This window comes from Polypterus senegalus, chromosome 2 (assembly GCF_016835505.1).
Source record: "Polypterus senegalus isolate Bchr_013 chromosome 2, ASM1683550v1, whole genome shotgun sequence".
NCBI classification, from domain to species: Eukaryota; Metazoa; Chordata; class Cladistia; order Polypteriformes; family Polypteridae; genus Polypterus; species Polypterus senegalus.
In genome coordinates this window covers 76,023,698-76,042,611 of record NC_053155.1, presented here as the reverse complement: position 1 = coordinate 76,042,611, position 18,914 = coordinate 76,023,698, and the positions used below count along the sequence as shown (strand labels likewise).

Below are 18,914 nucleotides of genomic sequence, written 5' to 3'. Positions count from 1 at the left end.
ACACTCTGTGCTGTGGTGACTATTACACTGAAGGGGCTGGGGCAGCGGCGGTCTTGGAACAGAAGCTTGTCGATGTTGCATCCCCTTTTGCTTTATCCATCGCCTTTTCTTGTAAGAAGTGACGACGAAGCTCCTCTGCAAGGTGAGCCATGAGCCCTCTTCTTTTCTCAGTGGCCCCCATGCAAGCCTTGTACAGTACATGTGCGTTGATCACCACCAAAGTCAAGCGTGTTATAGCACACAGCAACTGGCCTTGTGCGTGCTCCTTCTTGCACTCAATAAGCTCACGCCTTCTGGTGCACGATGTCAACGCAGCACCGAAAAAAAAAAGAGACAAATATATGTGACATTTTGAAAAAATCATTTTATGACCTGAATAGAACCAATCAGAAAACATTGTCGCATTCTTCTTCTTCTTCTTTTGCCATATCTCAGTGTTGTAATTACACGTCGACGTGGGCTCTAGCATGAGGAGACATCAAACGCCACAGATCTCTGTCTTGGGCCGTCCGCATTATATCTTGCAGTCCCATGTCATATCTTGAGAGTGCCGTTGACACCCATGTCATTCTTGGGCGCCCTCTCTTGTTGGTTCCATCCACTCTTCCATGTAGTGTGATGTTAGCAATCCTGTTCTTGTCCATCCAGAGTACATGACCTAGCCACTTATGTTGTCATTTGTGCACTCTTTGCACTATCGTTTGTCTGGTTGAGGGCTTTCCTGATGTCTTCGTTTCTCATCTTGTCTATGATGCGTACTCCAAGTACAAAACATTGTCGCATTAATGTAATATTATTTGAAAATGAACTGCGCCAAATCAACTGTAAATGTATGGCATTTCTAAACGTTAGCTTTTATTCAGTCTTATTCTCTCAGTCACGTTCACGCTTTCCCTCGAACCCCCACCTTCTGATCTAACTCTAACAGCGCCAGTATAAATTCACACCTGATCTGATGCTGTTAGTTTTCAAATAATATTGTATTAGTGCGATGATGTTTTCTGATTGGTACTATTCAGGTCATAAAATGACAGCTTCAAAATGTCACATACATTGTCTCTTTCTTTCAGGTGTGTAATAGAAACCACAGCAAAGAGAAAAGTGTGTACACTGCAACAGGTACACATGTTGTAAATGTAGGAAGGACGGTCCGGTCCTTGCATGTGTGTGAACTGTTAACATTTGAATTTGATGATTTCATATAGCACTAAACTGACCTCTCTGTACTATTCTTTCCTCTGCATGTCCTGGAGTACAAAAGAAACACCACCATATAACAACATGTGGGGACTGGCAAGAATGGGGAAAAAAAAAAAAAACCACGCGGTCGCTGATTACAACCACCTGATGTTATGCAAATGAATATGAATAATGTTGCATCCATGCCACAATGTTTTCCAAAATGTACTATGGAGGTCATAAAATGAATAATTCCAAATATCACATATACCTATGTCTCTGTTTTTTTTTTGTCTGTGTGGCTTTGACATCATGGACCATAAGGTGCATACTAATTCAGCGTGAGCAGGAACACTCAATAAAACTGAATAAAAAAAAATCAAGTGACGGTGAGATATGAAGAAGGCAGATTCACCAGTATTTGTGTGTCAGCTTTTATCCATCCAGATCTGAGAATTGCCAGTTCCATTGCCTCAAAACACCACTCACATCTACAGTTATTCCCAGTTTCAAATAAAAAGTAATAGCGTCAGATCCCTGGGGGTGCGGTTGTATGTATCGTGACTAAATCGTGACTAAGAGAATAAAAGTGAAAAAAGAAAAAAAAAATGCAAACTTTTACAAGTACTATAAATGTACACCGACTGTAACAGATACAAACCAAATGTATGTGTTTATTGTATAATATTAACAATAAGAGCAGCTCACTACTGAAAACGGTAAATATAAGAGGTAGTCAGGATCGAACCGGGGACTCGAGTACAAGTCAGCAAATCTTACTGCTACGTCACGGAAGCTGTTGTATCGTCCTTGAACCTTTTGTGAAAGTGTTTATTTGACCTTTGGACTTCAGGCTTCTTTATATAGTTTATGCCTACATTTTGTCATTTATTACTAAAATATGAAAAACGTTTCTGTTTTAACAATGAGCTTACACAGATTATTATAGAAACAGAACACACATGAAATGCATGTGTTCCAAATAACGATCTATTATTTCCACTCTAAAACTCCAGCACTTCACTCCCACATAATCAAGGCATGAGCTGGGTGAACTTTGTGCATGCTCTGTGGCAGTGGGGGGTTGGAATACCAGGCTGCTTGCTGCTTGTCTTTATCGGCACATTTACAGGACAAAAGATGCTGACGGAGTGGTGCAAAGGTATTTAAGGTGGGCCGAATTTACAAATTTTTCCGTAGGCTCTGGTAATTCTAGTGTTAACTAAGGATCTGCCCTTTATGGACATCAATCAGATGGTGAAAAAGCACACATTTTAATATAAGTCAAATATGTGATGCAACAATTCTTGGTTTATTATGTACTTGTACCTCATGACCATTACATTTCTTATGAACAACCATAATTAGGATGGTTTACCCTAATTCAGACTTTTTTAATAATTCTAAATAATTTTTTGAATATGTGTTTTTTTTGGGGGAGAGTTGGGAGGTGGAACATCTGTTTAATATTATCAGAAATACCTTGGTTAGTTATCTGCCATTTGACAAGGTTTAAGGTCAGTAAGCTGCAATCATAAATCATCTAACACTCATGTAAGCAAAATCCATTTATTCAAACATTATATAAATATAGAAAATATACATATCAATTTACTTTAAAGATATTGCTACAATCAGAATTAAAGAAAACCAACACCTTCCACTATTGTACTTATAATGCTATAACAATGCTCAAGATGGGAAGAATTGCCATTTGTTCTTGGTTATCTGAACAGTTACTTTTCCTGTTGTAACTGAATGTCGACCCATAGAAGATAATTTGCTCCAGAAAAGTTAACATCTTTTTCCAACCCCCTATCCCATTCCCAACTATCAACTGGTTATAACCAAATATTACATTAACAGAGCCTTATATTAACATGGTTTTATATATTTACTAGCCAACCCGCAGCGTAACATACGCCGCATAATTATTTATTGATGTGTGAACACTTCCTGAAAGACATAGTTGTCCAAATGGGGAGGGTTTGAGGATACAACTGTCAGTGAATGAAAAGATGGAACTCTGGAGAGATCAACATACCTTGACTGAAAACAGGTTTTGGCAGATACAGTCATATCTTTTTGAAAGTTTGGCCCTGTGCCTTATTAATTGTCATTGCAAACGCCAGCAGCTGTGATAGTCTTACACTCCAGTACATTGCGGTGAATGCTGGTTAACAGAAAGTCTAGTGCCATTACAGAGACCTTGATATGATCACAGTAATTTCAGGATAGCAGGTTCTTGCCAGTTAAGAGGCAACACTTAATGTAATGTCCGGATGTGTTGACCTCTGATGGCCAATGAAGAGCACTGCAAGAAATACATAGTGCGGTAGGTAGGCCAATGTTATGTTCTTGGACAGGAATGGCAGTATCTTCTTGAAAAGCACCGGAAAACTGAATGCGATGACTGTGCATGGGGTTTCTGAGTTGACACTGAAAGGAATTGGAAAGAGTTTGTAAGTGCTTCTTGAGAGCACGAGTTGTTTTGAAGCATTGCTGGCAATGTTCACATTGCATAATTCGTTCACTGGAGTGTGATTTTAAATGTGCGTTGAGATATCTCTGCAGACGGAACGTTTTCGAACAAATAGTGCATTGAAAGACCTGTGTGGAATGCGTTTGTTCAGTGGAGTGTGTGTTTAAATGTGCTTTGAGATATTTCTGTAGCATTAAAATTTTTGAGCAAATGTTGCATTGAAATTCCAGTGTGAAATGCAATTGTAAATGTTTTTCAGTAAAAGGATAGTGGGAAGGTGACGTCACATCAGCGTGGCTGCAGACAAATGTTTGTGTTAAATGGATTTGCACATGGTTGAGGAGATCCATCTCAGCCGTGAAGTCCTTGTTACAAAATGTGCAACTGAAGGTATGAGTGGAATGAGTTTGTAAGTACTTCTTGAGAGCGCAAGTTGTTTTGAAGGACTGCTGGCAATGTTCAGATTGCATCATTCGTTCAGTGGAGTGTGTTTTTAAATGTGTGTTGAGATATCTCTGCAGTCAGAAGGTTTTGTAACAAATGGTGCATTGAAAGCCCTGTGTGGAATGCATTTGTTCAGTGGAGTGTGTGTTTAAATGTGCTTTGAGATATTTCTGGAGTGTGAAGGTTTTGGAGCAAATGTTTAATTGAAATTCCGGTATGAAATGCGTTTGTAAATGTTTTTCATTAAGAGGATAGTGCGAAGGTGGCGTCACATCAGTGTGGCAATCAAGTGGTTGTGAACTTTGTGTGCACATACCGACACTGTCAATAGATGGCACCAGAAGGTTATCACATGTGTATTTGAGAGGCAAGAGAACTTCATAATGCCCATGATCCAAAGCACCGCTAAAGAGCAGGGATATGGAGAGACATTGGCCCCAATTGTAAACTTGAGGAGAGGCATGACGATGTTCTCAGAAGTGAATGGAGATAGTAGCTGGAAACATTTGGGACATCGCCACAATTTCTGCCTCACCACCATAAACTCCGGAAGTATTCATGTAGTTAGCATATTATTGAGCAGACTGTATGACTATGCTTCCGTGAACAACGGACAGTACGTTGCCAAAGTTATCCCAATGTTGGCAAACAAAGGTTACAGCCATGTTGCGAAGTTCGAGAGCAACAGTTTCGGAGATGACATTTTTCCAGAAATATCCGACTGATAGAAACAAAGTTACCTGATGCAGGAATTTGTATAACATTGAAAGAAGTGTTATTTTCATGAAATACATTTGAGGCAGTGGCCATGGTAGGCAAATGAACAGTCAACGTGGCTCACAGCTGCATGTGGACTGTAGCACAGACCAAAGCAAGTGAGGATGTGTTTGGTAATGTGTTGGGGACGGGCACATAAGCAAGCAGTGTGCATGCCTCGAGAGCGAGGATGGATGCGGGAGGAGGGTGAGAGCTGGCGGGCGGGGCTCTGTCGTGCATTCCCCATGATGTGGGAGGAGGGTTAGAGTTGGCGGTCGGGGCTCTGTCGTGTGTACTCCATGGTCGGGCGACTTGGTCGATTACATATATAGAAAAGCAGCCGGAACCGAAAAGAACAATGAAAAGTCAACGTGGCTCAGAGGTGCATGTGGACTGTAGCACAGACGAAAGTGACTGAGGCTGTGTTTGGTGAGTTGTTGCGTGCAGGCAGTGCACATGCCTCGAGAACGACAGTGGACGCGGGAGGAGGGTTACAGTTGGCGGGCGGGGCTCTGTCGAGAGTATCCCATGGTCTTAGAGTTGGTGGGCGGGGCTCTGTGAGTTGGCAGGCCTGGCCCTGTCGTGCGTATCCCATGGTCTTACAGTTGGCGGGTGGGGCTCTCTGTCTTGTGTGCATCTTGCATGCCCTTAGTTAATTATATATATAGATTTTGAATTAATGATTCAGTCAGTTTTTTATTGTGTTTATGTATGTAAATGTTGCATCATGTAGCATTATATTGCTATCATGTTTTAGTTATAAAAAGTTGTGTTCAGCACCAGTACTTGTTAGTTTCAGCGCCGAGTTTAGTGCATAAAATTATGTATAAAATATAAAAAAAAAGATTTTATTACTTATAAAAAAGTGAAACAATATTGCAGCCTTTCTGATTAATGCTAGATTTACACCTGTGTGTAAACAGAGACATGTAATGCGTGTTCTTTTTCTTCTCTGCTAGAGTATGTGCTTTTCTCGCCTTCCTTGCCACCTGATTATAGCAATGAACTCGGTCTCATAACAATCACAGACTTAACTGTTAGTTAACTGTAACGTAAGCTATGCTTAGGGATTTTCCATTGCTATTGTTAATTTGTATTAAGCGTATATGTACACTACCGGTAAAAAGTTTTAGAAAACCACTAACTTTTCCAATTTTTATTGAAAGTTTAGCAGTTCAACTCTAGTGAAGAACCTGGAATGGCACAAAAGGTAAGTGGTAAATTGTGTAAGGTTTAAAATAGTTTAGGTTATCAAAAACACAAAAAGGTTGTAAAGATTACCTAAGGCTCAAAGAGGGCAATACTACATTAACAGTAATTTTTTCGAGCTCTTATTAAAACATTGGACCTGGCTGCTCTGTCTATTCTCCCATCAAAGCTTAGTATTAAGCAAAGATGAAAACAAAAGGAAACATTTGTCAAACAAAACAAGAGAACATTTTACAAACTTGGATATATTTTAAATAAACAATTTTACTCACAACAACAAAAACAAAATAAAGTCCTCTTTAACTGTCCCTCAAGCAAATGTCCATCAAATAATATAGACACTCCCCTAAAATACATCAAATTCCCACTTCTCGTTAGAAAGGATGGCCAGTCCCAACAAACCCCACATATATACATAAATGTGACTTGAAGAAACAAATGATGCCCCTGTTCAGGAGAGACACACACACACACACATATACACATATATATACACATATATATATATATACACATATATACATACATATACATATATATATATATATATATACACATATATACACACATATATATATATACATATATATATATATACATATATATATATATATATATACATATACATATACATATACATATACATATATATATATATATATATACATATATATATACATATACATATATATATACATATATATATATACATATATATATATATATATATATATATATATATATATATATATATATATATATATATACATATATATATATATATATATATATATATAAAAAGCACTTGAGACTAGGCCTGTGTGATATATCGAGTGGCACAATATGAACAATATTTTTTAATGCATCGTTTGAAAACAAACCTATCGCGATATATTATGTAATATGTTTTATTAAACACTACAAGTGTGTAGTGCGTTATTTCTGCTAATTGGAGCACATCCTAAATGCAGTCATTGCGATTAAACCCCGCCTCCTGCTTATCTTAAACAGTAACAACAATGGCTGAGACGGAGGCAGAAACGAGTACGGCTATCAGCGATGATTTAGTGCCAAAAAAAGGTACAAATGTGACCTCCGTTGTTTTGGCTTTAGACAAAATGATACAGAACAAAAGACTATTATATGTAAACTTGAATGAAGTGGGAACGAAGAGCGGCAACACCTTGAACCTCTTCAATCATTTGAAAACAAAACACGTTATAAAGGACGAAGAATGTATTAAACTCTTTTTGAGAACTCTGCTCAAAACGCAACGAAACACATCCCTGCCGCAAAACAAATTGGTATGGCGTGTGTGTGCGTGCTAGTAATGTGTCGATCACAAACGAAACGGTTCTTTGAGCCGGCTCTTTTTAGTGAACAGTGGGAGACGATTCCCGTTTTTTGGAACCGATGTCTGTGTAGTGTTTGTAGCGAAACACTAAGTGTAAACATCTAATCATGGGTTAGAAAAATGCTAAATTTGTCTGAGTAATAAAAGGCTGGAGTTGGAAAATGAAGAGGCGTTTGGAGGCTGAAAAAGCCGATTCTTAGTGAGCTGGGCAAAATGATCCGGCTCACTAAAAAGAGCCGAAATGTCCATCACTAGTGCATGCGTGTATGAGAAATGTTTGAAAATAAATAATAACACGTAATAAATATAAGAAATTTGTAATAAATTTAAAGTGTGTGTGTGCACACGTATGAGAAATCTGTTAAATTAAATAATAAATATGCTAAGAAATAGTAAATAAATGCAAATAATAGTGTGTATGACAAATATTAATTAATAATAACGTAAATAATTAATAGACTGTAATTTGTGTTTGGTTTTAGAGAGAAGCATGAGACATCCCCGCATTGAACAAGCAATTGGTGTATGCAAAAGAATTGTTGCATGTTTTTCCTTCAGCTGGAAAAAAAGAAGGGATTTGACCGCAACACAGAAAGAGCTCAATCTGCCTTCCCATCAGCTCATAACAGAATCCCTTACAAGATGGGGGTCAAGGGCAGCAATGATACAGAGAGTGTTGGAACAAGAGAGGGCCATCACCCAAGTTCTCTCATCTGACAAGAAAACTAGACATCTGGCACTTACATGGCAGGACATAGATGTACTAGAGTCAACTGATAAAGCTATTCGGCCCCTCCTGCAATTTACAGATGCACTCTCAGCTCAGTCCTATGTTACAGTCTCCTATGTTAAGCCAGTGCTACACCTTTTTCAAACCAGCATCTTGGCTTACCAGCCAGAAGATACAAAGCTCACTATGTCAATTAAGACCAAAATTCTTGATTATCTGAGAGAGAAATTTGATGACCCTGCCACCCAGCAACTACTACACATTGCTTCTTTTTTTGGATCCATGTTTCAAAAGATCATACATTCTTGAGGAAAAGTATGAAGAGGTCAAACACAGAGTTGTGTCTGAAGTGGAGACCCTTCAACATGATGAGACCAGTGCCCCGCCTGACATAGCTGGGGAACTTTCAGAAGCAGCTGAAGCATCACCACAACCAGCCAAAAAGGAGAAGCGAAGCCTTGGTAGCTTCTTTAAGAGGCCAACATCTTTATCGACATTGTCTGACAGAGATAAAATTGAAGCTGAACTTTCAACCTACCTACAAGCAGCTGAAATTGACACTGAGACAAACTCACTTGCATGGTGGAAAGAGCATGAACCAATCTTTCCAACTCTCAGTCGCCTTGAAAAAATATATCTCTGCATACAGGCCACTAGTTCGCCCTCAGAAAGGGCATTTAGCACAGGTGGCAACATAGTGAACTGCCACAGGGCATCTTTAAAGCCAGAAGCAGTTGACAGACTAGTCTTTCTTGCACAAAATTTATGAAATTGTGTTACCTGAATGCATGTTCTTGCCACACTTTATTTGTTTACAAAACATAGCTTAAAAAGAGCATATTGAAACATTATTATTTTAAGTTTTTTTTAGGCAAACCTAGTAAAGTATATAAAGCATCTACTCCTACGTCACCCAATATTCAGACAACTGGCTTTCTTGCATAAATGTTTAGATGTGTTTCTTGCATTAATGAGTATATTTTGGTTTATGCCCATGATGTAAAAGTTGTAAGTTTGCAATTACATGTAAATAACTAAAGAGCAATATAAATGTGTGGCTTCTTTTTTAAGTAATAATAGATAGGAAAAAAATATCGGTGCATATTGTATATTGACTTTTGGTCCAAAAATATCGCAATTTGAATTTTGAGCCATATCGCCCAGCCCTACTTGAGACAGACAGATAAGATATATATTTACACGAATCCAGTCTAAAGGGTTATTGTCGAAGAAGGAAGGAGAATAGTGCAATGAGGGCAATCAGATTGAGATGGATGACTCTGCTGTCCCAAAAGTAAAAAAAAACCAAAAAAAAACCTCAACCTCTGAAATCGGCAACTCCAAAGCCTAGGGACAGTCTAAGGAAGAAAGAAAAAAAAAAACCAAAAAAAACATGTGACTGGCCACCTCAGTAACGTTGTCCCTGTGTTCAGGGGCAAGACGTTTCAACTTTTTTTTCCTCTGCGTCAATAGGATCTGTCCTATATCACTTGCAATGTAAAACGACTATTCCTTTTTTTCCCTCAATCACTTCCTTCTCGCTGATTTTAATATCGGCGCTCCGATCCTTCACTGGCTGTCCAACCGGAACAGTGTTTTTTGTCAGGCCTTCCAGATCCCGCCCATGAAGGCAGTGCTGTCCATCACTGCCTCACAACTCCAGATCCTGAAAGTTTAAAGGCTTCTCCACCTGAATCTGAATGGAAGCTGCCGGCTGAGATGAAAAGCACACAAAGGACAGACAAGATACAATACAACATACACAGGTAAACATTTCAATGCACTCCTTATGTGGCAGTGCTACAAGGTATTTTTTTTAGCAAACAACTTACAGCTTCAGGTTAACAACTTACAGGTTTTCTGCACCAATGGTAGATAATTAAGCCTTAAAGGTTGATGCAAACAATTCCCACAGATTTCCCAACTTCTTGTTGACTACTTACAAACCTTTTATCTGTTTAAAAGCTATTCTGGAGCATAATTTGGACAACAGTGCACTGTACTATTGCAATCATAAGGTTGAGAAAAAGGCAATTGACAAAGGAAGGCAAACAGACCATTATGAAATTTAAAAGCTTAGGCTTCCTTTTTAGAGAAATTGCAAAAGAAGTCAAGGTGTCAGTTAGTACAGATTCCCACACCATTAACTTAGAAACTGCAGGAAACTCTGGACAGGAACAGGTCTGGCAGATCCAAAGCTGCAACAAAATCTGAAGACAAGTTTTAAGAGTCAACAGCTTTCATGACCAGCAGCTTGTCATAATGGACTTCAGACCACACGTGTAGCTGAGAATTTGGCTTTAGTGTGTGCTTTTGTATCCAATGCAGTGCTCATATATTCACCTCACTTACAATTGCAGCTAACAATCGATCACTTATGAACAAAACGAAATTCTTTTAAAGGAGTTATTTGGATCCGATGCTCCTGTTTTGAACTGTAGACATCCAGTGAATAGCAGCTTTGAGTCTTAGGATGCACAGACATGCAGAAGTTGCGCAAAATTTATTCAGGTGAGCAAAATCATCACTAACACTAGAAGTAGAATTTATCACATTGTTAGTGTTAATTTTGGTACTGTCAACTGTTTTTAAATGAATATGATTTTTGTACCCACTTGAGTTTTTGCCTAGTTTACAAAAGGCCCTGCCCATACTGAAACATCTGAAAACAGCGAAGACGCAGACCTATACCTGTGAAAATCTGATTCCCTTGTGCTTTATGTGCCTTCAAAAGTATCAGCAAGCACAGGACTCTAATCATAGATTTACAGCACAGTAAAAGTAAGAAGTTCTTAAAGCAGCCACAGAAAACTGCCATATGTCAAGTTAATGCGCTATTGTTTAACAATTGTTAAAAACGCCACAAATGTTAAAAGGACAATTAAACAAAAAAAAAAAAACTAATCAGATCTATGCTAATTCACGAAAGGATTGATTATAAGCAATGAGCAGAAATCAGAGTATATCTTGCGTACCAAGCAACATTTGTAAAACTATCCCAACAGAGAATAGAAAATAAATAAATAAGTGTGTGCATGCATGCATCTGCATCTTCGCTTTAGCCTCTTATTGTATTCTATAATATTGTAAGCTTAGCTGCAATTTACACTCTATTACTTCGTTAAGTGCATATTATTAAATTTGCTGCAAAATGCTTTCCTCACTTTTCAACAGATTAAGCTTAAGTAATAAATATTGATAAGAGGAAGTCAACAGTTACTTACAATCTAATTTTCATGGGGCTCGGAAAATTTCACTACAACAGTAACACTGCAGACTTAGTGATTTATTGCAAAACAGTAGTGACAGGTAAATAATTTGCCATTATGCATATATGCAGCATTCAAACTTTACAAAACTCAATTTAGATGCATACAGGTAAGCAGGACAACAGGCACCACTGAAGGTAACTATGTTTGTTATGTTGGAAACTGTTTAATCTTCTATAAAGGGTGACCAATTAGTCAATAAGACATTGTAATGAGCAGAACCTGATCAGGGAAGGTCCACAAAATAAGCATGAACCAATTAGAGCACCATTTTCATAAAACTGTTTTCACTCTTCCACACCACAATATTGATGTGGCTCTGGAAAGCATTTTTAAGTGTCTTCATTTTGAAGGATCAAAAACGATAGAACATTTAAAAAAAGGCAAAAACGTACACAAATGGACGTGTTTTAAAATGAATATGAAATAATGGGGGTGGGGCTTTGATCCGCCAGTCTTGTGGCAGGAATATTTCATTGAAAAACAAAGAACAAATATTCATCCATATATTTTTTAATTAATTTTAAGGGTACAGCAGCCCAGGTTATCCCATGCATAACTGCAACTGTGGTAAAAAATAATAATTTACAAAAAGTCTTTTCAGCTACTTAGTTTTATTTCAGTTTACAAAATATTTTTGTCATCATTTTAATTTTCACTAATGTTAGTCCATTGTTTTGCAAATGTGTCAATCAGCACAAGCATCAAGCAGCCTGCTATGCTAGGTTTGACTGATGTCTGGTCAGTATCTGTATGGACTTTGCATGTTCTCCCCATGTGAATTTGGACTGAGTGTGTGTAACTGCTGATTTCATTTTACAAAAGGATATAAGATGTGTGCTATTAAGCTCTCTTAATTGCCAAAATACACTCACCAGCCACTTTATTAGATACACCTGTTCAACTGCTTGTTAAGACAAATATCTAATCAGCCAATCACATGGAGCAATTCAATGCATTTAGGCATGTAGACACTGTCAAGATGACCTGTTGAAGTTCAAACTAAGCATCAGAATGGGGAAGAAAGGTGACTTAAGTAACTTTGAACATGGCATGGTCATTGGTGCCAGATAGATTTGGTCCGAGTATTTGATAAAGTGCTGATCTACTGGGATTTTTCTCTAAGATTTACAGAGAATGATCAGAAAAAGGGGAAAATATCCAGGGAGTGGCAGTTCTCTGAGCAAAAATGCCTTCTTGATGCCAGAGATCATAGGATAATGGCCAGACTGGTTCGAGCTGATGAAATAACTACTCAAATAACTACTCGTTACAACCGTGGTATGCAGAAGAGCATCTCTGTATGCACAACATATTGAACCTTGAAGCAGATGGGCTACAGCAGCAGGAGACCACACTGGGTGCCACTCTTGCCAGCTAAGAACAGGCAACTGAAGCTACAATTCGCAAGGGCTAAACAAAATTGGATAGGAGCAGATTGGAAAAAAAAAAAGTTGCCTTGTCTGATGTGTCTCGATTTCTGCTGCAATATTCGGATGGTAGGGTCAGAATTTGATGTCAACAACATGAAAGCATGGATCGATCCGGTCTTGTCAACAGTTCAAGCTGCTGCTAGTAGTGTAATGGTGTGGGGATATTTTCTTGGCACACATTGGGCCCCTTAGTAGCAAATTAGCATTGTTAAATGCCACAGCCTATCTTAGAATTGTTGCTGACCATGTTCATCCCTTTATGACTGCAGTATACTCATCTCCTGATGTTTGCTTCCATCGTTTCACAAAGTTCAAAGCATACCAAACTGGTTTCTTGAACACAATAATGAGTTTACTGTACTCAAATGGCCTACACAGTCACCAGATCTGAATACAAAAGAACACCTTTGAGATGTGGTGGAACAGAAGATTCGCATCATGGATGTGCAGCTGACAAATCTATAGCAACTGAATGATGATATCATTCAGTATGGACCAAAATTCCAGAGGAATGTAGCCAGCACCTTGCTGAATATATGCCACAAACAATTACAGCAAAAGGGGATCAAACCCAGTACTAGTAAGGTGTACTGAATAAAGTGGCCAGTGAGTGTATACTGTATGTATTTCACCCAGTTTAGGCTCACACATTTTTCATGTTGCTTATTAAGTGAATGATCTGAGATGTTGCTATAACATATGTTCAGTATTGGATATTAATGTGCTTATAGAAATGCATTATATACATTGAAAAACTTTCATCTCACTTACTGTTATTAACACGGTTAATAGTGACTTCAGCTACATAAAAAAAAAAAAAACAACCCAAGTTTTAATTAATTCCACTAAGACAAATCCAGGTTCAAAGTTTGGAAATTTCAAGGTGACCAAATCGGTATCAGCAAATATCAAAATTAAATATAAAATATAAGTATTTGTGTGCAGTGACCTTACTGCTCGCAAGGTGAATCACATAAATAAAAATCAAAGCAATTTTGAAATTAAATGACCACATGCTTAAACTTAAAGTAACAAATGACATCAGAGCATACTACCTATTTGATTCTTGCATTTTCTAATTTTACTGGAAGCCTTAAACTGTCACATTTTCATAAGAAAATCATATTTATTAAGCTGACAGGTATGCAATATGAATGATATATAGTTTGACAACTGTAAAGAAAACTATTTTTAGACTTGCAAAACAATACCCGTGTGAACATTTTTGGTGAGTAAAACAAAGCTAACAAAATGTGACAAAAACTAAAAGGTAATTGCTATAAAATTAAAACTAAATAAAAACTAAAACTAGAACATGGTGAAAAAAACAAAAAAAGAGCTTAAAAACAGAATGAAAAGCTGAAAATTAAAAGTAAAAAATGTTTCAACTAGAAAAAAAATGTAAGCAGGTAGCACACACACACACACACACACACAGAATTTAACAAATCTACTGTATTACACTTGATAGCATAGGTCTGACAATCAGGAAACCTAGCTGAACTCAAAAAGAACAGCAGCACTGTTTAATTCTAAGTTTAATTGTCTAAACTGTCAAGATTAATGAAACTGACATAAAAATGCATTTCTCTTAAAAAAAAAAGTTTACAAAAATACTATTTAATACTAACCCTCAAAGTGGTGTCTCTCTCTTGTAGTTCAAAGCACTGGTTGGCCCTTCAAACTGAAGCTTGATAGCCTGCTTGAGGTTTAGTTGAGGGTCCAACGTTGTTATGGCAATCATAGGCTTAGGTAGCAAGGCACTGGAAGGACTCCTTGTGTTAGTGCAGGCTGGGGGCAGAGGAGATGTGATGGTTGGTTTGTTAATTTCATCTCCATTTTTTTGTTGAGTAGGCTCTGTTAACAAATGGTACCCCAAAGGTGGACTATCTCTTGTTCTCAAGGGATGTGAAGGACTGTCATTTTTGGGAGTTACACCTAAAGAGGCCATAACAGAGTTCCATCTTCCTCCAGTATGCTGGGGGCTTTCTACCTTTTCTGGAAAACTGCTTGGGATCACCCCAATCTTATTTGTAGGACTCTTTTTTATACCATCTGTGGTAATCTGCTCCAGGCCAAGGTTAGAAAGAGGTGTATGAATCCAATGCCTAGAGGAAGCAACAATAGCAGACAGGTCTACGTTTTTTTGGTTCCCTTTGGATTTGATGCCATTACTTAGCAAGGTTGAGTTTGGGGACACCAGAGTGGAATGACGGCTTCGGCTGCGTGGCAATGAATGTTGCTGGATTTGCTGGGTGAAACTTAGACTATCCACAGGAACTGTGTGTGCGGTGGCAAGAGAGTGGTATGTAGAAGATGATGCCTTTGAACTCTGAAGAGAGTTTTCAGATACTACCAGAGATTTGGACCTTTCAGTGGTGGATTCAGGAGAACCTGAAGGTGAGGTAGCCTGAGGATACTGCTGAAGGGAAGGAGGGGGTTTATGTTCTATAGATGCTCCCCCAGGGCTTCCTGAGCTTGTAGATGTGACTCCTGAAGACTGAGTTCTTAAAGTAGAAGTCATCTTTTGTTGAGATAGAGGGGAAGGGGGAAGAAAACCACAATAAGTAGGGGCTCCATAACTTTCTAGCATTCTAACAATTTTACTATGGCCCCTTTTACCTGCAACTTTGATCGGAGTGCGCCCATAATGGTCGGCATGATTAGGATTTGCCCCTTTCTCCAGAAGAATCTGAACAACCTCTGTGTGACCTTCCTGAGCAGCAATACATAATGCTGTAGCTCCCTGTTGAGAACAAGCCTGATCTACATTGGCGTTCCCTGTCTCAATTAAGAGTCGAGCAACGGCTACGTGGCCTTGCCAAGCTGAAGAATGTAACGGTGGACGCCCCTCTGCATCTACAGCGTTAGCATCTGCTTTATGACTCAATAACAAGTTTACGCTTTCCAGGTGCCCTTGCCAGCACGACACATGCAAAGCTGTCCGCCCTTCTGCATCCTTAGACTCCAATGGAACATTACCTTTTTCCAACATAACTTTGGCAACACTGAGGATTCTTTCCAGCATTAACAGATATAAAAGGGGCCTACCTTCAGAATCTTTCACATCAGCATTCGAACCACGCTTTAACAGTAATTCAACAACATCAGCATGCCCCTCTAAAGCTGCTGCACTTAAAGCAGAACGTCCATCATAGCCTCGATGATCCAAAACTGAACGACGGTCTAGAAGAAGCTTTACACAATCCAGGTGTCCTTCCTGAGCAGCCAAAATTAGAGGAGTTCTACCTTCATTGTCTAATTCAGTGACTCTAGCCACACTACCTCTTTCTGTTAAGGCTGCACAAACTCCTCTATGACCTTCACATGCTCCTGCATGAAGTGGAGTCCATCCCAAATCATCCCTGTGATTCTCATCTAAACCACGGTCTAATAACATCCTAACAACCTCCACACTTCCTCGAGCTGCTGCCAGACTAAGAGCTGTGCGGCCTTCACCATCAATTGCATCAACAGCTGCACCCCAAAACAGAAGGGTGTATACTACATTCTTGTGGCCCATTGAGGATGCTGCAAGCAATGGTGTTACAGCAGTACAGCTGTTGCCTCCACCATCTTGGGGTCCTGCAGGTTCATCTACATCTGCACCGGCCTCAAGGAGCAGTTCCACAACTTCTGCATGACCTTCATACGCTGCCAGTAACAATGGAGTCATTCCATCATGATCTTTATGTCCTGGATCAGCCCCCCGTTCTAATAGTAGGCTTACTACTTCTCCATAACCACGTCCTGCTGCTGAAGGCACACAAAGTGCTGCTACAGAAAGTGCAGTACGACCATCAGAATCTTGTAAGTCAACTACAGCACCATGATCCAACAGCAATTCAACAGCTTCCCAATGACCCATATAGGCTGCTGCAATTAGTGGAGTACGACCCTCTTTGTCTGGATGATCTACTTGGGCACCATGGTCAAGCAGAGTTTGAAGAATTTCTTCATGTCCACCCCAAGCTGCAGCTCTCAAGGCTGTCCTTCCCTCAGAATCACTACCATCTACTTCAGCTGCAGCTTCTAAAAGTATCCTTACTGCTTCTGCATGCCCTCCCCATGCAGCAGAACGTAATGCTGTCCACCCTTCACGATCTGCATGATCAACTAGATCTAACCTTCTTCCATCTTTCTGAGCCCATTCTAACAGACACTGCAGCACTCGGGCATGTCCTTGTCTTGCTGCTAACATTAAAGGGGTCTGTCCTTGGTAGTCTTGGATTGTAGGATCTGCTCCTTTGGACAGAAGGAGTGAAACAACGTCTGTAGAACCTGCATGAGATGCACTGGCCAGTAAGGTGCGGCCATCCACTGGATCTACCTGGTTCACACTGGCCCCATTTTCCAAAAGAACTCTAACAGAATCCTCCCGCTCCAATGCCTTTCGTATTACTCCACCACTAGCAGCACAACCAACATCAAATGTATAATTGTGGCTACAGTTGGAAGATGAAGGGTAAACTCCAGCCTTGACAAGCAACTGAAGTACCTCCTGCTGAATGGGAGCTGGAAGAAATGGCTCTGGAATGTCAGACGTTCTAGAAAAAGGAGGGACATCAATACACACCATCCACAAGGCAAGAAGAGTTGGGTTGTCTTGATGAATATTGGAATTTACAAGGTGGGATGCAAGCTCACACACTCCTTCTGGTGATAACCACAAACTTCGTAGTGATAAAGACATTGCCAGCATTGTATGACCATCTGCCACATTACACAGGTACTTCTGCGTGCAGTATTTGACATCTGTCAACCACTCTGCAAAACTTCCATGGAACAGAAGTTTAGAGCCACAAGGCCCATCTACAAGCAATTTTGACAGTGCTTCTAACTTATGCTGAAAATCAGTAAATGTAAGCGTAGTATCTTTTGTCCACACTGCTGTAAAGAGCTTATCCAGTGTTAATGGTCGTGGAGAAGCTAGTAGTACATTCAACAAGGGCTGTACTTTAGAGAAGAGTTTTCTAGGAAACAGTCTTTGGCACAACCACAGATAGAGACCATTTAAAGTTCCAGGAATATCTCGAATCTCACGAATTGCAACAAAATTGTCAGCTACTCCATCTAATACACGTTCAAGGAACAAAAAGCAACCATTGCTTTTAATGTGCAACTGATTTAGCATGTCCGCTGTTTCCCGGGTCAGGTGTCTTCGCAGTGCTCCTTCCTTGTCTAATCTCCATAGAATGTACTGCTGCACATCACGAACTATGTGGGCTTTGCGTAGATCATCCAGACATAGTTTACGAAATCCTGAAGAAGAAATTAAAAATGATACTTGAAAACATGTATCACTATATATTTAGCTATTTTAATTATCATAATGTAGTATATTAAACAAATACTATACGGTGGAACCTTGGATTGTGAGTAACTTGGTTTGCGAGACGAGCTAAACTTTTTAATGAATTTTGACTTGATAAATGAACGATGTCTTGCAATACGAGAAGTACGTATACGTTTTGTCTGCTAAGCACCACATGATGACAACTGAGCTGATGGCTCTTCTCTCTCTCGCTGCAGGATTGTGGGTAATCATCTCTCATTCTCCATCTGAGTCGGTGTGCCTCACTCATATAGTCAACATCCATACAAGCAAGCGTATACTGTTTACTATAGCATGGTGACCAGGTGTGTGTGTGTGTGTTGTAACGTGAGAGTCCCTGTCTTCCACGCCAAAACACAAAGCCGAGTCTCAGTACTTTAGCAACACCAGCTTGAAACAGGAACAGCACGGTTATTTATTGTAGCGGGATCTGCCAATAACTATACACAGACACAGCAGTCAGGCAGGGTTGGGGCCATGTAATACTGTGCCCTGCGCATTTATAATGTTCCTGTATTACCTATCAACAGCAGGCACTTATAGCAGGTCCGTGATCTTTTCGGATTCGCTTTTACGGCAAACTGCTACAGCGCTTGGAGCCTGCGGTTGCTTCGGGATGCTCTTCTGCCTGTCGACCCATTGGGTGGAATCCTAAAAGAGTTTAAAAACCCACTCACACCAGCCATTATTCATTTCAAAGGTCAGGGGCAGGTTAATTTGTTT

General features: G+C 39.4%; 1 protein-coding gene across 1 annotated transcript in view; it reads right to left on the bottom strand.

Moving 5' to 3' along the window:
- Nucleotides 1–18,914, bottom strand: part of ankrd50l (ankyrin repeat domain 50-like) — an 84,582-nt gene that overhangs the window by 11,273 nt on the left and 54,395 nt on the right. Inside the window, exon 4 of the mRNA XM_039744019.1 lies at nt 14,488–18,118. Coding sequence (XP_039599953.1) covers nt 14,490–18,118 — 3,629 coding nt within the window. The 3' untranslated portion in view covers nt 14,488–14,489. The remainder of the gene's footprint in view (nt 1–14,487; nt 18,119–18,914) is intronic.